At 67.1% G+C, this 21,266-nt stretch overlaps 3 protein-coding genes across 3 annotated transcripts; 2 read left to right on the top strand and 1 right to left on the bottom strand.

Moving 5' to 3' along the window:
• Positions 1-128: 128 nt before the first annotated feature.
• NAB2 (NGFI-A binding protein 2) lies at positions 129-4,445 on the bottom strand. The gene is made up of 7 exons (XM_074565144.1): positions 3,797-4,445; positions 2,452-3,256; positions 2,089-2,222; positions 1,539-1,590; positions 1,148-1,280; positions 859-1,059; positions 129-736 (listed from the first exon to the last, which is right to left on the bottom strand). The coding sequence occupies exons 2-7, from the start codon at positions 3,247-3,249 to the stop codon at positions 642-644; spliced, it is 1,413 nt and encodes a 470-aa protein (XP_074421245.1). The 5' UTR covers positions 3,250-3,256; positions 3,797-4,445; the 3' UTR covers positions 129-641.
• A 1,427-nt stretch (positions 4,446-5,872) lies between these two features.
• NEMP1 (nuclear envelope integral membrane protein 1) lies at positions 5,873-11,189 on the top strand. The gene is given in 10 exon segments (XM_074565024.1): positions 5,873-5,944; positions 5,946-6,102; positions 6,944-7,065; positions 7,161-7,371; positions 7,690-7,762; positions 7,924-8,017; positions 8,225-8,339; positions 8,584-8,809; positions 9,144-9,317; positions 9,588-11,189. Coding segments are annotated over 10 exon segments (1,398 nt in total). The 5' UTR covers positions 5,873-5,905; the 3' UTR covers positions 9,775-11,189.
• A 474-nt stretch (positions 11,190-11,663) lies between these two features.
• MYO1A (myosin IA) lies at positions 11,664-20,187 on the top strand. The gene is made up of 29 exons (XM_074565023.1): positions 11,664-11,792; positions 12,978-13,121; positions 13,280-13,395; positions 13,587-13,681; positions 13,776-13,880; positions 13,964-14,010; positions 14,184-14,247; positions 14,326-14,424; positions 14,501-14,604; positions 14,709-14,856; positions 14,956-15,074; positions 15,158-15,244; positions 15,353-15,418; positions 15,544-15,648; positions 15,935-15,997; positions 16,160-16,360; positions 16,564-16,790; positions 16,871-17,071; positions 17,158-17,251; positions 17,471-17,620; positions 17,708-17,776; positions 18,009-18,095; positions 18,360-18,434; positions 18,532-18,666; positions 18,767-18,873; positions 18,950-19,082; positions 19,159-19,311; positions 19,386-19,513; positions 19,959-20,187. Exons 2-29 carry the CDS (start codon positions 12,999-13,001, stop codon positions 20,080-20,082), a joined length of 3,225 nt encoding a protein of 1,074 aa, XP_074421124.1. The 5' UTR covers positions 11,664-11,792; positions 12,978-12,998; the 3' UTR covers positions 20,083-20,187.
• Positions 20,188-21,266: the final 1,079 nt, after the last annotated feature.

The raw sequence follows: 21,266 nt of genomic DNA, 5'->3' as shown, positions 1-21,266 counted from the left end.
AGCCGAAACGCTGCGCGTGGGCGACGCGGTGCTGCGGGGCGGGGGGGGGGGGGGGGGAGGGGGTGTCGCGGTGCGGGCGCACGGTGCGCTCGCACGTGTGTGCTGCGGGGGGGGGGGGGCGGGGGGGGGGGCTGGCGGCTGCGGCGTGGGTGCTGCGGGGGCGTGCGCGGGGCTGAGCACTGGCACCGCGTGCCCAGCGTGGGTGGCAGCGCTGACGCGGGAGCACGCGGTGCTGCGGGCGGCTCGTGTGCCGGCGGCGAAGCGCCTGTCCCTGCGCGGTGATGGGGGACACGGCTCGCTTGTCCGAAGCGGCCCGGGGGGGGGTCAGCACGAGGGGGGAGCCGACGGGAGGGGGCCGGGCAGCCCAGTGCGGGCAGGGGGCGGGGGGGGGGGTCTGTACAGCGGGCTTGAGTCCATCGAGGGCTCCCCAGGGAGGAGGGTATTGCTGCTGCGGGGAGGCGCATCCCGCCGCGGCTGAGGTAACCAGAGCGTGGGTGCGAGAGGGGACGGGGCCCTTGGGGGGGGGCTGTGGCCAAGCACTCGCCCGCTCCCCGTGCCCAGAGCACCGCCGCTGCGCCGCCGGCACCCGTCCCCCAGCACATTATTGCTTTGTTAATGGTGGTGGGGGGCTGCGGGGGGCCTCACTGCCGGCTGGTCTCCTGCTCCACCTTGATGGTGCCACGGGGAGGCTCCGGGGGGGCCGGGGCACCCCGATCTGCCAGCCCGTCCTCGAACTCTGTGGGAAGAGGGGGGGTAGATGGCGTCAGGGCACCGCTTCTGTAGGGAGAAGGCAGACATGCCGTCTGCACCCCCCCCCCGCCCATGGTGACCCCCCTTTCCAGCCCTGTGGGGGCTCACCTGGTCCTGGGGGCTTCCCCGGCAGGCAGGGGCTGAGCCGCCCCACACGCTCGTGCGAAACCAGCCGGGCCAGGCGCAGCCCCTCATCCATCAGTGTCTGCTGGAGGATGTGGCGGCTCCACAGCCCGTGCGGGGGGAGGCCGAGGGGCATGTCGGGGGCCACGCCAGGTGGCGGCGTCAGCCGCGGGCAGGCCCCTGCCGCTACGGAGAGAAAGGCGAGAGTCAGTGCAAGGGGTGCAGCCACCACCTGCCCACAGGCACCCCAGGAAGGGAAGGGGCCCCCACCCACCTTGCAAGTGGCCGTCGAGGCTCTCCCCGGAGAGGCTGCCCGTGTCCTCCTCCAGGCTGACTCGGAACGCGGCCCCAGGAGGCTCCGGCCCCACTGGCAGCGGCAGCAGCTCAGGGCGACTCTGCTCCCCCGCCTGCCAGGAGCGCGCGGGTAAGTGCAGGGCACCCTCCATGGATCCCACCCTGCTGGGGGGCTCTGCACCACCCGCCCCACGATGCCCACAGCTGTGCCAGCTCCGTGGTCACCGCCCCGGAGCCCCTCGTTGCCTGCCCGAGCCGGCATGGGCAGCCCCAGGCACGCTGTGGCGTCCCGCCCACACTCACAGGTGTGCTCACCTGCACCCCCCACACCCATGGTGTGCACACCCCCACACCCACGGGTGCACACCCACCTCCTGCTTGAGCCGCTTGGCCGCGGTGGCTCCACTCTCCTCGGGATGCGCCCTGTGCAGGGGGGAAAATGGGTCTGCGTCAGGCGCGGGGGCGGCCACGCAGAGGCCCCGCAGCAGGCATGACGCCCGGCCTCCTGCCATGCCACGGGCAGCGCCAGCCGCAGCAGCCGGCGTGGGCGGCCGCCCGGGCAGGGCGGTGCCGCGGGACGGTGCAGACTGGGGCTCTGGCACAGATGGAGCCGGGGGTGGCAAAAAGGGGGAGCAGCTGGAGAGCAAAGGGAACAGGCAGCCAGGCCACGGCACCCAGCGGGCAGGGGCTTGGAGGAAGGGGGCAAGGGATGGGGAATCCTCCCCTGTGCCCGGCATCCTCCCCAACCACCTCCACCTCCCACAACTCCAAGGGCAGGCAGAAAACAGCCCACGTGAGGGAAAGGGGAACTTGAGTCCCATCCCCATCCAGCAGCACTGGGTTGTGTTGTGGATCAAGGGGATGACAGCCAGCCCTCCTCCCTGGGCCAGTGAGGAGGGGATTCGCCAGGTCAGGGCTCACCTGGTGACCTTGAGCGAGGACAGGTAGGTGCTCTCCCGCGCAACCTGACGTGAGAGCGAGAAGAGCTCGACACGCCGCAGCAGCAGCGAGTTGTCCCGCAGGCAGAACTGGGCGGCCGCCTCGTTGATGATGAGCTGGGTGCAGAGAGGATGCGTGAACGGGGACAGGGATGGCAGCGCCCACCGGGCCCCATGGCAACAGCAGCGGCTGCTCCAGGCGGGCATATGCCACCTGGGTGGGAGCGGCCCCCGGCCCCCACCCCAACCTCCTCCCCAGGCCAGAGCCCGTCCCCCCCTCCACCTCCAGAGCCCCCCCAGCCCCAGCACATCCCCAGGACCTTCAAGCACGGACCGCACCGCGCACCTCATGCAGGGTGAGCTGCTTGCCCTCGCGGCGCCGGGCCTCGCCGCGGCCGTAGATCGCGCTGTGCCGGCGGATCTCCTCTTCCTTGTGCCGGTCGCCATCCTCCAGCTGGAAGATGTGCCCCACGGCCTTGGCCAACTTCTTGTTGAGCTTCATCAGCGCCCGCAGCTCGGCCTCACCGCCCCGGGGGCAGCTCTGCAGCAGCCGCTCCACACTCTCTGCCACCGTCCGTGCCAGCTCTGGCTCCAGTGTCTCCGTGCCTGCCGGCTGCTCGCCACTGCTCCCACCCGGGGAGAAGGGGGGACCCCCCGGCTCCTCATCCCCACCACCCTCCGACTCGGGGGTGCTCCTCCCCGGCCATGGTGGGGCCGCCGACGGCGACAGCTTCTCCCCCGGCTCTGTGGGGCTGCGGGCAGGGGGCGTCCCAGCATTGCCGCCCCCCTTGCCCCCGGCCTCGCTGGGGCTGGCGTGCCCGTTGCTGAGAGCCTTGCGCCCGCCGGCCTCGGAGAGCTTGAAGAGGGGGATGCTGCTGACAGGCACAGCCGAGACGGGCTGGCTGAAGAGCCCAGGGTTGGAGGCCCACTCGCGCAGGGCCTTCTGGAGGCGGCGGACGTGCAGGGGCTTGGTGGCCATGCCCACCAGCGCCATGATCTCCAGGAACTCTTCCTCGCCTGCCTCGCAGAGCTGCTGCACGTCGTCCCCCCCTTGCTGGATGAAGGTCTCGTAGTAGCCCAGCAGGTTGGCGCGCTGCAGCACCCGGTACAGCTGCAGCTCCCCCAGCGTGCGGGGCAGTGCCATGGCGAGCCTGCGGGATGGACAGCATCACCACAGGGGACAGACAGGCACAAAGGAGAAGCCCCCTCCCCACCCTTTGGCCCGAGCACCTGGGGTTACGGGGGTGAGGGGGGAGCACCCCGGGGGAGTCGGGGCAACGTGGGGCATCTCAGGGTCCCCGAACCCCTCGGGGTGCCCAGGCGCTGCCACGCTGCCTGGGCTGGGACAGACCCCACAGTCACAGCTCCTCCGGACATGGCATGGACACGAGTGGGGACACGAGTGGGGACCCCTTCCCCCCTCCCCTCCCTGGCCGTGCCCACCCCCCCGCAGCCTCCCGCCCCCCAGAACCCCCGCGTGGGGCCGGACACGCGCCCGGGGCTGCCCCAGCCCCCCCCATCCCCGACGGCGCAGGGCCAGTGATGCTTCGGTGCCACGGTCCCGCTGGGTCCCCACGCCCCCGGGTTCCCCCGCCCTGGTCGGCGCCCCGGACCCATCAAGCTCTGCACCCCGCCCCGCCGCGATCCCCCCGCTGACCCCCGTCCCCTCCCGCCGCCCCCCGATCGCTCACCGCCGGCTGGAGCCGCCTCCGGCCGCTCCGCCCACCCCGTGCACGGCCGCCGTGAGCCCCGGCGGAGGGGCTCCGGAGGAGGGGGCTCCGGGGAGGGGGCTCGCCGGGCGTCCGGAGGGTGCCGGGGCTCGGGGGTCCCGCGGCCGGGCCGGGCGCGCTCGCTCGCTCCGCCGCTCCGCGCCGCTTCTGCGCACCGCCCCCACGGGCGGTACCGTGAAATAGCAGCGGCCCCGGCTGCGCCGCGGCGTGGGAGGCCCCGGGGGCGGATCCCGCGGCTGCCGCCCCCGCCGAGCGCAGCGCGGGCGGCCGCGGCGGGGGGGCAGCGGCGGGGGCGGCGGCACCCGGGCCCCCCGGGCGGGAGGCGCAGCGGCACCGGGAGCGCGGGGGGGGGGGGGGGAATCGGGGAACCGGCGCCCTGCACGGCGGCACGGGTGGTCCCGGGCAGCCTCTGCGGGGAAGCGGGGCCGGTGTTCCGGGCGGGGGACCGGGGCCGACACGTGAGGCACCGGGGGGCCGAGGGGGGAAGGCGGGCCCGCCGGCGCCGGGCGGAGGGGACACGGGTCGGGTGGTCCCGAGCTAGACCTGCTCGCTGGACCCGCTGCCCCGGTCCGTCCCTGCGGGATCCTCGCGTTCCCCCGGGGGTGTGGGGACCTTCACCGCCGCCCCCATTTCGACGGGGTCGCGGGGCGGCAGCGAGCGGAGGCTGCGTTTGCAGCATCCCCGGTTCCCGCAGCAACCCGGCACGGCGGTGCTGCTGCTTCCCCCGTTACCCCGGCGTTCTCCCGCGCCCCCCCCGACCCTCCCCGGTGCCAGGGTGACAGAGCCCCCTGCGGAGGGCTGGCACTCTGTGTCTCAGCCCCGCCGGTCACCGGCACACACAGGCGGCCATCGATAGGTTTGAGCGGACACAACCCACGGCGCTGGCCTGGCCCCATAACGGCCAGACGGGGAACCGAGGGAGCTTTCTCGGGCGGGGGGGACACGCTGAAGCCCCCCGCCCGCAGCACCCCCGGGAGGGTCACGGCCCCCACCCCGTCTCCGGTCCTACGTGGCTCGGCGCTATTTATACCGCGGCTGCCGCGGCGGGGCGCCTGGCAGGGGTCCAGCCGCCCCCGCGCCATCCTGCCCGGTGGCGGGGGGGGGGGGCCGCAGCGGGGCCCAGCCGCGTCCCCGACCCTGGTGGGGGGCAGCGGGGTCTCCCCCACACACACCGCAACGGCCACAGTCCCCAACAGGGGGGTCCTGTCCCAGCCCCGCCGTCCCCGGCCGCCCCCCTCCCACGCTCCCCCCGCGACTGGGCGTCCGGCGCGGCGGGGCCGTTCCCAGGCCCGGCGCTGCCCCCGACTGACGCACATCCTCCGCCCACGGCCCCGCCGCTTCCCGGCTCCACCGCCCACGGCCCCGGGGGGGAGGAGGCGGGGGGGGGCCGCCCGCTCCCCGCCCACGGGCGGCCGCGGACACGGCATCCTGGCGCCCCACAGGGTGGGGGAAGGGGCGCAGCCCGCACCGGGGCCGATACGGAGCCCCCCGACCCCGCCGAGCCGCCCGTGGGGTGCAGGACCCCCCCCGCTGCCGGGGGTCGCCCCAGCCCCGCGGTACGCCCCCGGCGGCCCCGCTCCCCACCGAGGCCCGCCTGGGCCCAGGCGGGCCCCGCGGCCGGAGAAAGGCACCTTGTCCCGGGCCTACGCCCGCGGCCCGGCCGAGCCCCGGGTCGGTGGCAAGGGAGGAGGCAAGACCCACGTTACCCCCCACGCGTGTCCCCCTCCCACCAAGACCGCGGGGCCGCTTCCTGATAGGAGGAGGGCCTTGTCCATCAAGCGGGATTCGAGCGGGGGCGGGAGGGCGTGGCGAGCCGAGCCTGTGCTCTGATAGGCTGAGGGGCGTACCCGTCAGCGCCCCGCAAGGTTTACTAAAGCGGGGTTTGCAGTTGCGACGGGCTGGGCGTGCCTCTGGATTGGTCACTGTGGTAACCGAGGGCGGGACCATGACTGCTTCCTACTTGGACTGCGCTGACAGGCCTAGGCCCTGTCAGTCAGCGCGGAGGGCTAGGGAGGGCGCGAGCGAGGCTGCAGCGGCCTTCCGATAGGTCGGCTCAGCCGTCGCTCGGCAATGACGCCACGAGAATCCCCCGCTCTCGTTGGCTGCTGCTTGCTCCTCAGCGGCCGTTACCTGGCGCGCGGTGGAAGCGGAAGTCGGTAGCGCGGCCGCGGCGGGAGGGATGAAACCGGCTCCGGTGCGGCGGTGGCTCCTGCTGCCGCTGGTGCTGCTGCTCCTGCCGCCGCCGCTGCTGCTGTTCGGGGGCGCAGGTGCGTGGGGCGGCGACGTCATCGTGTGGGGAGCGGGGCAGCGGTGTCATGTGCTGGGGGGTCCCGGTCGGCCCAAGGCCCCGAGCGGAGCCGCCCCCGCGGCCCGAGGAGCGGGACAGCGGCTGGGCCTGGGGCCGTCTTCGTCCGATGGGGTTCGGGCTCCTCCCGCACGGGCGGCCGCCTCCGGGCAGGGCGAGCTCCGTCTGTGCCACAGGGAGCAGGAGGTGGCGGCGGGGGAGCTGCCCTCTGCCCGCCGGGGACCTCCTGCCCCGCACAGCCCCCTGTTCGTCGCCCGGTCGTGATGTTTCTTTGCCAGCAGCCCCCGCACAGAGCTCAGTCCCCCTCCCACCCCGCGGCCCACGGAGCCCCGACCGCACACGGCACCCCCTCACAGAGCGCTCTCGGGGCCTCGGCCGGCGCTGTGGCCGAGAGTGCTGGGGGGACTGGGCTTTCGGCATCCCGCTGTCCGGGTCTGCCGGTGCGGCTGGGCCCTCCGGGGTTTGGGAGCCTCCTTCGCCTTGGAGGGGAGGTTGTGCAGGAGGCACTCGAGAATTTAGTTTTCCCTGATACGGGGACAAGGAGTGAAGCTGGAACGGGGAACAGGGGATGAGGTTGTGCTGCTCCTGATGGTCCCAGGAGCAACATTATCCCAGAAAAGAACCAGACAGCGAACTCCAAGGAAAATAGAGGCAGGACATTTGTGTTTATCCACCCAGAGTGTGCTTAAGTGGGGGGCTCCAGGGAGGGAAAGTGGACCCATGTCTCGGTGTGTGAAGCAGACAGGAACAGGGGCCTTGTGTTTGGTCAGCATTGCTGAATCCCTCTGCTCTGTGTTGCGCAGGTGCCAGGGAGTCGGTTCTCCCGCTCTACGAGGGCCATGTGTACCATCTTGAAACTCCTCACCACTTCTGTTACACCAACACGCGCGTCCCGCAATGGCACGATATATGGACCAGGACGCAGGTGAGAGGAGAAGGCAGGTTCTCCTGGGTCTGGCTGGGCCTAGTCCCTCCGGCAGCTGTGGCCATGTCCCCGTTTGCTTCCCTTCCCCTGTGCAGATCCGGGTCAACAGCAGCCGGATGATCCGAGTCACCCAGGTGGACAGCGAGGAGGAGCTGGAGAAGTTCAACATGTGGAATGTTGTTTTCTCCTTTCTGAAGGAGAAGCTGAATGACACCAGCATCGATGTTGATCTCTACAGCAACAAAACCTGCCTGAAGGTCGAGCTGTTGGAGGCCGGCACCACATACTGCGTTGTCCTTTTCCGCCGTACGGCTCCTTTGTGGCGGGGGCTGCTGGGGTGGGAATTGGGTCTGGCTGCACTGGCGCACTCATGGGGGCAAGAGGATGTGGCCGGACGAGCTCACAGTTTGAGGGCCAGCAGTGCTGGTTCCTTCCTTGGGAAGGAAAATGGGCCCGCAAAAAGAAGCGAGTCTTCGTCCATGGGATATAAAGTGGGAGAACTTAGGGCACTTGTTGGAGGTTCACCTGGGACACTGTCCCTTCCCTGCCTTTGTGACCACACGGCAGGCTGGAGGGCACCGTGCCAGGGTTCCTCTCAACCTGGACTCGCTGCTCTCATTCCAGGCTTTGACCCTAAGCTGTTCCTGGTTTTCTTCCTGGGCCTGTTGTTGTTCTTCTGTGGAGACATGCTGAGCAGGTGGGTCACCTCCTTATTCTCGTGAGCTGGGGACGAGGAGGGTTGGGTGGGCAGTGCTGGGGGGCTCTGCAGGCTCTCAGGGGGTTGCTCCCAGCAGGTGTGTTTGTGCACAGGCGTCCATGAGCTGTAAAACACCTTGTGTGTGTGTGTGATCTCTGCAGGAGCCAACTCTTCTACTACTCAGCCGGGATTAGTTTTGGCTTGTTGGCCTCGCTGCTCATCCTTGTCTACATGATGTCCAAGGTCATGCCCAAGGTGAGTGTCAGGCTGCCTGGGGGCGAGAGACCTCATAGTATTAGCCCTTTCTGCACCTGTACAGTTGTTCTGGTGGGAGTGCTGGAGTACGTGGCCTTGTGGTGCTGGGTTGTGGATCTGGCTTTGCATGGAGCAAGTCTTGGCAGCTGTGGGGAGGTACCCATCACTGCCCACTGCCTGTCTTGAGTCTCCCGTCTCCTCTCCTAGAAAAGTCCTGTTTACTTCCTGCTGGTAGGAGGCTGGTCCTTTTCCCTGTACCTGCTTCAGCTGATCTTCAAGAACCTACGGGAGATCTGCAAGTCTTACTGGCAGTACCTTCTAGGTAGGTGTGAGCCCTTCGGACTTGCCAGTTCACCAGTCTGTGTGTCTCCTACTGGAGCTGCAACGTGCTGGTGGAAAATGCTGACGCTTCCTGCCTCCCTCGGTGCTGCAGATGCTGCCCTTGTGCTCCTGAGGCCGGCTCCAGTGTCAGGTTTAACTGCCCTGACAGATGCTGCTCAGCTGGCTCCTGTCAGCCAGGCTGAGCTGCCGATTCATGCCTGCCTGATCCCTCTGCTCTCCCCCAGGTTACCTGCTGCTCGTTGGCTTCCTGAGCTTCGGTGTGTGCTACAGATACGGCCCACTGGAGAATGAGCGCAGCATCAACCTCCTCTCCTGGGCCCTGCAGCTCCTGGGCTTGTTGCTGATGTACTCAGGCATCCAGATCCATCCCGTTGCCTTGGCCTTCGTGGTCATGGCCATTTGCACCAAGAACCTGGACTACCCTGTGCAGTGGGCCTTCACTGCCTACAGGTGAGGACTGCAAGCACCACGGCTTGCTCCTTGTTCCCAGCCGTTGTTGGGCCTGGATGAGCTGCTAGATGGAGTCTGTGTCATATAACCGGGGCATTTTTGGTGGGGTTTGGGGCTGGGATGGGTATAATGGGGGTGTTGTGTCCCTTTTTCCTTGGGGTTGGTGCAGGAGAGTGCCCTGCTCCTCCTTGTGGCTGGGACCCTCCCTCGGGAGCGAGAAGCAGAGGCTGGAGGGACATGCTCTGTTCCTTCCACTGCTGCCCTGGGAGCTGGGTGTGCACCAGGCATCCTGCCCCGGCTGGACGGGCAGTAACTGGTGCTGCTCCGCCGGCAGGAGAATGCGGAGTGCCAGGCTCGGGCCGAGCCCCCCTCGCCTGCTGACGGAGGAGGAGTATCGGGTCCAAGGTGAGGTGGAGACGCGCAAGGCCCTCGAGGAGCTTCGAAACTACTGCAGAAGCCCGGATTTCTCTGCCTGGACTGCGGTCTCCCGCATTCAGTCTCCCAAGAGGTAATGTCCCCTGACTGTGTGCTCGGGGTGGCTGACTGTATCCATGTGCTTCTAAAAGCCTGGGGTCGCTCTGTGCTGTCACCTCTGGTTTTAGAGATAGGGATATGGCGGCACAGAAGGTCTGTGGTGTGTAGAAGCAAGGCGTGCCACAGGGGAAGGACAGATAATGCCCGGTCCCGGCACTGAAACCCCGTCTGCTTGGGTTCCAGGGCCTTGCAGGGGGCCGCCAGGGATGTGTGCACAACACGCTGCTTTGCGGCTTCCTCACAGGTTTGCTGACTTTGTGGGTGGTGCCAGTCATGTCACCCCCGACGAGGTCTCTGTCCACGAGCGGGAGTACGGCCTGGGCGGCATCTTCTTTGAGGACCAGCTCTTTGAGGAGGAGGATGAAGATGACTCCTTTGAGAGGAATCATGCGAATTACTCCCTGACTCACAATTACCTGGATGCTGATTGAGGACAGCTGCCCCAGACCCAAGGGGGCGAGGGGCAGAACCACTGCTGCTTCTCCGCTGCCCTGACGCCTGTGGAGCACAAAGCCCCGTTTGCCGGGGGGAGCTGGCATGTCTGTTGCCAGCACCCCTGATCCCACCCCGAGCTGGGCGGCTGTGAGCTCTGCAGCAGAGCCTGGTGGGAGGACAAGGAGGGCTGACACCCTCATCTTCCCCAGGCAGCTCCTGCCAGGCTGAAGCATGAAGGCTTTTGTCAGCAGCCCCCAAGGTGTTGGCAGGGGAGATGCAGGGAGCTGGTCCCAGCTGGGGACTGCAGGGCAGGCGAGCTCTGCGCTGATGACAAGATGTGGGACACTGGTCCCAGCTGAATGTGGACTGGAGCCATCCTGGCTTTTGCTGCGTGTGTTTGTGAGCTCACAGTGCATGAATTGTAGGGGCAGTGACCTCCTTCCCAGGCCTGGGTGCTCATCTGGCTCCTGCGAGCACCCTGGCCGTGCTGGGAGCGTCTCTGCCTGCCAGGGTGGGGATGGAGCAAAAGGTCTGTCCTTGTGTGCAGGTGCCTGTGAGGGTGATGTGCACAAGAGGAACTTTGGACTTGTCCTAATGGTACCTGCATGCTCAGCATCTGCCTGCTGCCAGGGACGGAGCGAGCAGCGTGTGACCTGCTCCTCCTCCTCCTGCTGTTACCAAAGATGCCAGAGGGCTCCAGCTGGTTGGGCTCTGCCTTGGCTTAAATCCCATGTGTATACCAAAAACCCCAGCAGACGCATGGTTTGGCCGGCCCCTGCGTGTGAATGTCACGGAGCTCAGGAGAAGGCAGCCTGGAAGTCTGCCTGCTGCCCCCATGCTCAGCCCGCTTCCCCCAGCTGTGGTGTGGTGGAGGCTGCGCTCAGCCTCCCTCTCCCACATCTCTGTCTGCCAGGCACTGCCCAGGATGAGGATGAGTGTGGAAGTGCTTCCTCCTCCCCGCCTCGTTGGCGGTTGGTGCTGGCAGCTCCCCATCCCCTTAAGCTGGTGCCCTCTACCTTTAACTTGCTGTTACATGGGGTCTGTCGCCACTGCCCTCCTCTCCCCCAGGGCTGGGGATGGCCCTGCCTTCGTTTCTGCTCCCCAGCTCAGCGCTGCCGCTCCTTGGCTTTGACAAAGCACGAAGCTGGAGGGGACGCCCCAATCTATGCAACTTCCTAAGCAATAAAGCTGCCCCACAGCTGCTCTGCTGCTGGGGCCTGGACTCCCCCAGCCCCTGCTGCTGCCAGAGCTTCTGCTGTTGTTTTATTTCTGTCCCATGTTTGGTCCCTTGCCCTCGCTGTGCTTTCCTGTCTGCTCTGGTGTGAGCAGCCTCTGTTACAGCGTCTTTCCATCCCCCTCTGTGTGGTTAATGACAGGTTATATTTTTAATAAAGATGTATTTTGTAGGTAATTAGCCTCGTTTGTCTGTCCCACGGTGACCTTAGCGCTTGTCCTCAGCTCCGGCTCATCTGCCCGTGGGAGCCGGCTCTGCTGAGGATGCCGCGTGGTGCTTGGGGGTCCAGGAACAGGCCCCTGGGACTGGGTTCCCTGCAGCACCCCCAGAGCAAAGGCAGGACTGACCGTGGCTGTGGGTCCCTCGCCCCGACTGTGGGGCGGTAAGGTGTCTTCCCCCCAGGCGCTCCCGGCTCTGCCAGGCCCTGTACCTTGCGCCGCTTTCCCGCAGCCCTGGGAGGAAACTCCCTTTGTTTGCTTGGCTGCAAGTGACTTTTTCTGCTTGTTCCCGCTACGGGGCGGGGAGGGGAGCGGGCAGCAGGAGCCCAGCGAGGCTGGGACCCCGTGCAGCGCATGTGCTGGGGGGCTGGGGCTGCACCCCCGCTGGCTGCTGCGCTTCGTGCCTCAGTTTCCCTGCCTGCGAGCGGGCGTGGTGCCCTGAGGGAGGTTCCTCCGCCCCTCCCCGCCCCACCGTGGGCCGGACCGGGCCAGCTGAGCCCTGACGGCTCCGGGGCAGCCCCAGCTGAAGCTATTCCGGGAGCTGCTGCTCTGCGACCGGGAGGTGAGTTGCAGACCCCTCTGCTCCCAGCCACTAGCCTGAAGCACCCGAGCTCCCCACACCCCCTACCCCCTATCCAGGGACACTGCCGCCCCAGGGGAGCCCCACCCCATGGGTCCTGGGGAGCTCCAAGACCCGGCACTGTGAGGAGGACGAGGGTGAGCCCAGGGCTGCCCTGGGCTGTTGGGGGGGTTCTTGCTGTGGTTCCCACCCGTGGGTGCTCACCCTGGGGTCCCACACCCAGCAGCATGGGGATCTCAGTGCCAGTGCCCTGCACGAGGGGAGGATGCAGGGACCCACAGGATGCTCTGCTGTCCTCTCCGGAGGCTGCTGCCAGTGAAGCAGTCCCTGGTAGAGCCACCTCCATTACCCCATGGGCCCCCATCCTTTCCCACCTCTTCACTCGTGAACTTTCCCCAGGCGCTGATAAGTGGGGCTGGGTTTACAGCCCTGCGCCTGGGCTGTAAAGTGAGGGTGAAGGTCACCCTGGGGAACACAGCTGCTCCGTAAGAGACAGGTGAAGGATGGGTGGAGTGGGGGGGGGGGACACAGCACAGCCTCTCATGGGTGCCCTTGGGTGCTGCTGACTGCAGGGCTGTCCGGGGGGCCTGCGCTCCCCCATCCTGAGCCTGCCCTTTCCCCGCCCCGGCTTCCCCCTGCCAGGAAGGAGGGAGGAAGCAGAGGCTGAATTCATCCCTGCCCCAAGAATAGGATCCAGGTGTTTGTGTTTCCTGACCGGGCCCCCACTTCCCCTGCAGCAGTGGGCAGGAGGCACCCTGCCCTCCCCAAGCTTCCATCCCCACCACCATCCTGGGTGCTAGGGTGCCCCAGGACGGAGCCCTCTCTGCTGTGTGTGGCTGCCTTGTCCCTTCTCACTGGGTGCCTGGGGGAGCCGGGCACCACAGGGTCAGGGAGCAGCCCAGGTCCCAGCTGCATCCCACTGGCCAAGGGACACATCCTGCCCTGCCCCACACCAGGCTCTGACGGTGCTTCAAGCCTTGCCATGTGCCTCAGTGGGCCTGTGCCCTCGGTGCTGGGCACGCTGCTCTCCCTGCGGACCTTCAGAGCCTCTAAGGGCAGGGGTCAGCCAGGTCCTTGGGGGTGCAGGGGCTGCTGAGGATAGGGGAGGTGGTTTGGGGAAGGGGCTGCATGTCCATGGGCTGCAGCTCCCCCTCTGCTCTGCCCCAGCCACCCCGGAGTCATCCAGCCATGGAAGCCACCACCTCGCTGCTGGATGCCGCGGCCGTTGGGGATCTGGTGCTGCTGGACCCGCTCACGGAGGAGTCACTGCTCCACACGCTGCAGGAACGCTTCCGCCACAGCGACATCTACGTGGGCACCAGGCCAGGGGCAGGGGTCTGGGGGGGAGGGAGGAGGGGAGGGTGCGGGATCTGGGGTGGGGAGCGGGGTATGGGCTCTGGAATGGGGACCACCAGGGTCTGGGCTGGGTCCTCCTGGCCCCACACCCACGCCATCCTGCTTACCTGCAGACATACATCGGGAACGTGGTGATCTCGGTGAACCCCTACCAGTCCCTGCCCATCTACACCCCCGAGAAAGTGCAGGAGTACCACAACTGCAACTTCTTTGCTGTGAAGCCCCACATGTGAGCACGGGGAGCCCGGCAGCCCCGGGGTGCCCTCGGTCCCGCTGGACCCTGCCAAGGGGCGAGCCCGTGGCTTTGGGGTCTGGGGGAGTCCACTCAGGGTGGCCTCACAGCCACAATGGGGGGACTCTTGGTGTTTCCTGAAGCCCCCGGCCTGCTCCAGCCCCCTTCTAACCCCTCCTCACCCCCAGCTACGCCATTGCTGATGATGCCTACCGCTCACTGCGGGACCGGGACCGGGACCAGTGCATCCTCATCACTGGCGAGAGCGGGGCCGGCAAAACAGGTAGAGCTGGGGCTGCCGCTGGGCGCTGCAGGGCTGCGAGGGGCTTGTGGGACGGGCAGCCATGGCCCCGGCACCCATGGCCCCTCGCCCGCAGAGGCCAGCAAGCTGGTGATGTCCTACGTGGCGGCTGTGTGCAGCAAAGGGGAGGAAGTGGACAAGGTGAAGGAGCAGCTCCTGCAGTCCAACCCCGTGCTGGAGGGTATGTGCCCCACTCCCTGTGCCCGTCCCAGGGGTCGGCACAGCCCCCCCTGCCCATGGTGTAACCCCATCCTCCCCCCGCAGCCTTTGGAAATGCCAAGACCATCCGCAACGACAACTCTTCCCGATTCGTGAGTGACTGGGAAACAGGGATGGTGGAGCTGAGTTCCCCGGGGCCAGACACTGCCATGGCCACGGGGACCCTGATGGGGCTGGAGCACAGCAGGGGGTGGGACTGTGGACATGGGAGCGGGGCTGCCGCACCCCCTGGCGTCCCTCTGTCCTGACCCGAGCCTGTTCCCAGGGCAAGTACATGGACGTGGAGTTCGACTTCAAGGGGGAGCCCCTGGGAGGGGTCATTAGCAACTGTGAGTACTGATTTACCCATCCCGGGGGGTGGCGTGTCTCACTTCGCATGCCCCGGTGACACTGACCCCTGCCCGCAGACCTGCTGGAGAAATCCCGCATCGTCCGGCACGTGAAGGGCGAGAGGAACTTCCACATCTTCTACCAGCTCCTGGCCGGGGGCTCGGCGCAGCTGCTCCGTAGGTCCAGGCCCCCCAGAACAGGGGGTTGGGGGGGCTGAGGAGACCATGGCTGAGCCTCCTCCTGCCCCCCCAGAGCAGCTGAAGCTCCATCAGGACTGCCGGCACTACGGCTACCTGAACCGGGAGAGCTCCGGGCTGCCTGGCATGGATGATGCAGCCAATTTCCGTGCCATGCAGGTACTGCTGGCTGCGACCCTGAGGGGGCCAGGAAGGCATCACACGCTCCCCAAAACACCCTGGGGGTGACCCTATCCCCCTGAGCTGCCTGTGTCCGTCCCCAGGATGCCATGAGGGTCATCGGCTTCTCGCCCGCTGAGGTGACGGCGCTGCTGGAGGTGACGGCCGTGGTGCTCAAGCTGGGCAACGTGCAGCTGAGCAGCAGCTTCCAGGCCAGTGGGATGGAGGCCTGCAGCATCGCTGAGACACAGGGTAGGGACAAGGATGGGGACAGACCTGGCCCAGGTGGGGGGGTCCCTGCTCGCCCCCCGGCTTGGCCCCGTCAGCGCTGAGCTGCAAGCGCCCCCGCAGAGCTGCAGGAGATCTGCGAGCTGATCGGGCTGGACCCTAGCATCCTGGAGCAGGCACTGTGCTCCCGCACGGTGAAGGCACGGGACGAGATGGTGCGGACCACCCTCAGCGTCCCCCAGGTGAGCGGGGCCGGCCCCTGCCACAGAGGTGGTGCCCAGCAGCCCCCCAGGAACTGGCACAAGCCCTTCACTCCTCTCCCCAGGGCTACTACGGCCGGGATGCGCTGGCCAAGAACATCTACAGCCGCCTCTTCGACTGGCTGGTGAACCGCATCAACACCAGCATCCAGGTGAGCGCCTGGGAGTGACAGGCACCAGCCCCCCCATCCTGCATGGGGCCCCAGACTCCCACCCCACACGGGGCCGGGACACAGCCCAGCACCCTGCTGCCTCCTCAGGTGAAGCCGGGCAAGCAGAGGAAAGTGATGGGTGTCCTGGACATCTATGGCTTTGAGATCTTCCAGGTGAGTCCAGGGCCTACACAGCACCATCCTGCTGCTGGGGGGGGCTGGGGCGGCTGGTGGGACATGGGGCAGGGCTGGGGGCTTGGGCACGTGGTCCATGACCACGCAGGACCCTTCTCTTGCAGGACAATGGCTTTGAGCAGTTCATCATCAACTACTGCAATGAGAAGCTGCAGCAGATCTTCATCCTGATGACCCTGAAGGAGGAGCAGGAGGAGTACATCCGAGAGGTATCCCCGGCCCGTGCTGCTCAGGCTGGATGTGGCTCCTCTGCCGTGCGAGACCCCCCGGGGATGGGGAAGTGCCAGAGACAGCTCTGCAGCACGTCCCGCCCTCACCCCGCTCCCTGCCGTGAGCAGATTCAATAGCAGGAAGGCAGGGAGGGATTCAGGATCCCAGTCCCTGTGGCCGGTTGTCCGGTTCCTGCCCCAAATCAACTGGGGGGGGTATCCGTGGGGCAGGGTCCGTGCACCACGTGTCTGGGGATCTGTGCCTCTGACCCCTGTCTGCTCCCAGGGCATTCAGTGGACCCCAGTAGAGTTTTTCGACAACAGCATCATCTGCAACTTGATCGAGAATGTGAGTTGCCCCCCATTGCTGAGGCCCTGGGTGGGGGTCCCAGCACCCCCATCACACCCGGCGTGAGTTCAGGCTGAGCAGAGCCCTGGGCAGCCCCACATCGATGGAGCTGCTGCTCAAGGCCAGGGTTGGTTTGGGGTGACACTGTCCGTGACGGTGCAGAGCAAGTGCGGGATCCTGGCCATGCTGGATGAGGAGTGCCTGCGTCCCGGCGTGGTCAACGAGGACACCTTCCTCACCAAGCTCAACCAGCTCTTCGCCACCCACAAGCACTATGAGAGCAAGGAGACACAGAACGCCCAGCACGTCATGGACGCCAGCCTACCGTCGCAATGCTTCCGCATCCACCACTACGCTGGCAAGGTCTGCCGGTGCCACGGGCACCCACCGGCACCCAGTGCCCCGGCCCTGATGGGGGCAGCCAGGACCCCTGGGTCCTCTTCCCAGCTTTCCACGGGAGCAAACGGGCACAGAGACACAGAACCGTAACCCGCTCGCTCTCTCCTCCCTCCCTGCACACATCCCCCATGCACCCAGCTGAGCCCTGACCCCGCTCCCACCCCCAGGTGACCTACAATGTGACGGGCTTTATCGAGAAGAACAACGACCTGCTCTTCCGTGACCTCTCGCAGGCCATGTGGGCCTCTCAACACGCGCTGCTGCACTCCCTCTTCCCCGAGGGAGACCCCCAGAAGGTCTCCCTCAAGCTGCCCCCCACCGCCAGCTTCCAGTTCAAAGCCTCAGTGGCAACATTGATGAAGAACCTCTACTCCAAGAACCCCAACTACATCAGGTATTGACCCCGGCGGGAGTCCCCAGCCCAGGCCTGGCACCAGCGGGACCCCCTCCCCAGCCCACCGCCACCCTCCCCAGGTGCATCAAGCCCAACGAGACCAAAACGGCCATGCTTTTCACGCCGGAGCTGGTGCTGGCGCAGATCCGGTACCTGGGGCTGATGGAGAACGTGCGGGTGCGGCGAGCAGGCTATGCCTTCCGCCAGCTCTATGACTCCTTCCTGGAGCGCTACAAGATGCTGAGCCCCCGCACCTGGCCCCGCTGGACCGGTAGCCACAGGTATGGGGCTGGGCCAGACTGTGGACGCGTCTGGTGGCCCAGGGGCTGCCGGGCTCTGACCAGCCTCATCCCCCGCCGCGGTGCAGGGAGGGGACCGAGGTGCTGCTGGCAGACCTGGCGTTCCCCCCCGAGGAGCTGGCCTTCGGCCACACCAAGATCTTCATCCGCTCACCGCGCACCGTGAGTCCGGGGATGGGGGAGCCAGGGCGACCCTGCTGTGGGGCAGTTGGGCTGCTAGGGGGGTGCAGGACCTGACCCGAGTGGGTGCCAGCCCCACGGGTCCCCTGACACCATGGGCGGCCCTGAGCCCATCCTGGGGGCTCCTGGGCGGTGCCACGGCTCCCAGCTGGGGGTCCCTGTCCCCGCTCGGCACCCAGCGCTTGCCTTGGCTGTGCCCAGCTCTTCGACCTGGAACGGCGGCGGCAGGAGCGCGTGGCCGAGCTGGCCACCCTCATCCAGAAGATATTTCGGGGCTGGCGGTGCCGGACCCAGTACCAGCTGATGCGCAAGAGCCAGATCATCATCTCCGCCTGGTTCCGGGGACACATGGTGAGGGGGGGAGTCCCTCCCGCCTTGGGCAGGGCATCCCGGCTTTCCCGAGCCCTCCCCCACTCACCCCACCTCTTCCCACTGCAGCAAAAGAACAAGTACAAGCAGATGAAGCGGTCAGCACTGATCATCCAGGCGTACGCACGGGGTTGGAAGGTGAGGGCTGGGCGCTGCGGGGCTGCAGGTCCCCCCCAGCGTGGGCAGTGGGGCAGGGGGTGCGCAGCGGGAGGGGACGGGGTCTCCACATGCCCCATGGTAGGACCAGACTCATCTCCTCTCCCCGTCTTCCATCCTTCTCTCCTGCCTCTCTCCTGCCTCTCTCCCTCTCGCTCTGTATCTGTGTCTGTGTCTCGCCACCTCGGGCTCCCCGGGCCCTCACCCCCCGCAGTCTCGCCGGCTCCTCCGGGAGCTGAAGTCCCAGTGCCACCGTCACACAGCTGCCACCACCATCGCTGCTTACTGGAGAGGGTACAAGGTAACGGGGCCAGCCCTGCCGCGGGGCCGCGCGCACTCCCACTGCCTCTGTCCTGCTCTCCGCGCCGCTGTGTCTGGGGCTGTCTGTCTGTCTGCCCACCCTGGCTCCTGCCCACCCTGTCAGGCTGGAGCCGACTGTCCTCTTCAGTGGGGCTCAATGGGGATGGGGAGTTGGGACACAGACACCCGTGTCCCAGTGGGGGCTGGCAGCGGGAAGGGGGCAAGGTGCCGCATCCCCACCACCGCTGACAGCCACCTCCGGCAGACCCGCAGGGCATACAGGAGATATTTCCGCTCTGCGGCCAGCACCCGCCTCGCCAACTTCATCTACCAGCGGCTGGTAAGCAGGGCTGGGTGGAGAGGGGGCACCTTCCTACCCCCCACATTGGGGCTGCACCGGGGACCAGCCCGACCCCCGGCCGTGTTGTCACCCCCAGGTGCAGAAGTTCCTGGTGGGGCTGGCGAGGAACCTGCCGCCCCTGTTGGTGCTGGACCGGACCTGGCCCCCTGCGCCATACAAGTTCCTGGCTGATGCCAACCAGGAGCTGAGGAGCATCTTCTACCGCTGGAAGGTGGGAGCAAGAGTGGATGGGGGGGCTCTGGCTGGGTCCACACCGGCCCCCAGCAGGGGGTCTTCAGCAGCACCCAACCGCCCCCTCCATCCCTCGGCAGTGCAAGAAGTACCGGGAGCAGCTGACGCCACAGCGCAGGGCCCTGCTGCAGGCCAAGCTCCATGCCAGCGAGCTCTTCAAGGACAAGAAGGCTCTTTACTCCATAAGGTGCTGGGGCTGGGGGCTGGCAGGGGTGGGCAGGGGGGGCACATGGGGCAGCGCCGGCTGACAGTCCTGTCCCCAGCCTGCAGCAGCCCTTCCAGGGCGAGTACCTGGGGCTGACACAGAACCCCAAGTACCAGAAGCTCCACGCTGTGGCCAAGGACAAGCTGGTGATGGCTGACACTGTGAGGAAGGTGAACAGAGCCAACGGCAAGGTGAGCCCCGTCCCCACCACCCCGGGAGGTGTGCGGGGCCACACTGAACCCCCCCCCCACCCCCTCCTGCCCGCAGGCAGTCCCACGGCTGCTGCTGCTGACCACCGAGCACCTGGTCCTGGCCGACCCCAAGGCCGCCCAGCCCAAGACCATCCTCAGCCTGGGCGACATCCACAGCATCTCTGTCACACGCTTCTCTGATGGCTTCCTGGCCCTGCACCTCAAGGAGGTACCTGGGGAGGGGGGTCCCCTGGGGCTCAGGGCGTCCCTGGCGGGGCTGATACCCCCTCTTCCTCCCTGCAGACCTCCACGGGTGGGGCCAAAGGTGATTTCTTGCTCATCAGCGACCACCTCATCGAGCTCGTCACCCGCCTGCACCAGACCCTTATGGATGCCACCGCCCAGGCCCTGCCCCTGCACATCACCGACCAGTATGGGTGGGGGGGGCGGGGCTGACGAGGGCGGGGCTGACGAGGGTGGGGCTGGCGGGGTGGGGTGGGACTTGCAGGGGTGGAACTAGTAGGGCAGGGCAGGGTGGGGCAGGGCGGGGTCCAGGGTGGAGCTGACAAGGGTGGGGCAGGGCGGGGTCCAGGGTGGAGCTCACAAGGGCAGGGCAGGGCGGGGTCCAGGGTGGAGTTGACAAGGGTGGGGCAGGGCGGGGTCCAGAGTGGAGTTGACAAGGGCAGGGCAGGGCGGGGTCCAGGGCGGAGCTGACAAGGGTGGGGCAGGGCGGGGTAGGGTAGGGTGATGCTTGTGTGGGCAGAGCTCGCAGGGGTGAGGCTCACAGGGTGGGGCATCAGCTGGAAGCTCATTGGGCAGGAGGTGGGGTGGGGCTGGGCGTGTCCCCACTCCACTCTGCCCCTCCCTCCCCCCCAGGTTCTCCACCCGCTTCCCAAAGGGCGCCATGGCCATCACAGTGGTGGAGTCAGACAAGGTGGGCAGCAACATCCCTGTCTGCAAGAAGCGGGGCAGCAACAAGATGGAGGTCCTGGTCCACTGAGGGGACGCTCACCCCCCGCCTTGTGTCATCCCCCCCACCCCCCCCCCCGTCCTTGCACCACCCAGGAATTGCTGCAAATCCATTAAAAGATGCTCTGGTGTTGGTACCCAGGCGGTGTTGCAGTGGGTACCCCCTGGTACGGGTGGGACAGGGGCACCCAGTCGTGCCAGAGCCCCAGGACACGACGCCACAGTGCTGGAGCCGGGGGGGCAGAGCCTGGCCCCAGGGATGGAGACCCCCCTACCCTGGTCCCCTGCCTTTCCTGCTGCCTGACTGCGGCCGACGCTCGGCTTGCAGGTGATTGGAAAGGCCCCAAATTGCAGCCACTTTTTCCATTAAGTAGGGAAGCGGCTTGCTCTGACGTAATTTCTGGGTGGCCACGGGCAGCTGGCACGTGAGGTCCGCGGCACCCGCCTGCCTGTGCTGCCCGTCCCCATCTCCCCCTGCCCAGGACCCCCTGCGCAGGGTACTTCCCACTGTGCCTCCCCGGGCTGGCACCACGGCTCTGGGGCTGGAGCTGTGTTCAGGGACCAGGCTTGCAGCCCAGAGCAAAGCAGGGGGACAGAGAGGAGCCAGCCTCTGTGGAGCCTCACTCCACAGCCCTGGTGCCACCACTGCAGCCCACGTGCCTCCTGCAGGACCTCTGCCCACTCCTGCAGCCCCCAGGAGCCGGAGTCCCTGAACAGCTCTCATAGCAGCCCCCCCTCCCACTGCCTTTTCTCTCCTGTATGCATCAAGCTCTCAGAGAGGGTTTTTTTTTCCTGTCCCCACACGTCACCAGTGTTACCTTCGGGAGCTGACAATTCCCCGTCACATCAGCATCAGCACCAGCTCCCAGGTGGGCCCTGGAGCATCAGCACGGTTTGTCGTGCACGGGGGGCATGTGTGGGCACGTGTGCCGGGGCACTTGGGCAGTGCAGGCACTTGGAGGGGCACGTGTGTGCGTGGGGGCACTTGACAGCACAGACGTGCCCCGGCTCCAAGGGCTCCCCCCCCTTCCCACTGCGGGCTGTGTGACATCCCAGCACCGAGACCCTCCTGCCCATGTGTGGTGAGGGGCGAGAGCTGTAAACAAACCCACCGCACCTCGGGGCACCGCGGCTCTTTGCAGCTGCGTCGTGCTTGGCACCACACAAGTAGGTGTTATTAATTAATTAGGCCATCTCTGGCCAGGCTCCGATTTA

The sequence above is a fragment of the Larus michahellis genome, chromosome 22 (genome assembly GCF_964199755.1).
Source record: "Larus michahellis chromosome 22, bLarMic1.1, whole genome shotgun sequence".
Lineage (NCBI taxonomy): Eukaryota > Metazoa > Chordata > Aves > Charadriiformes > Laridae > Larus > Larus michahellis.
This window is presented reverse-complemented; position numbering and strand designations above follow the sequence as displayed.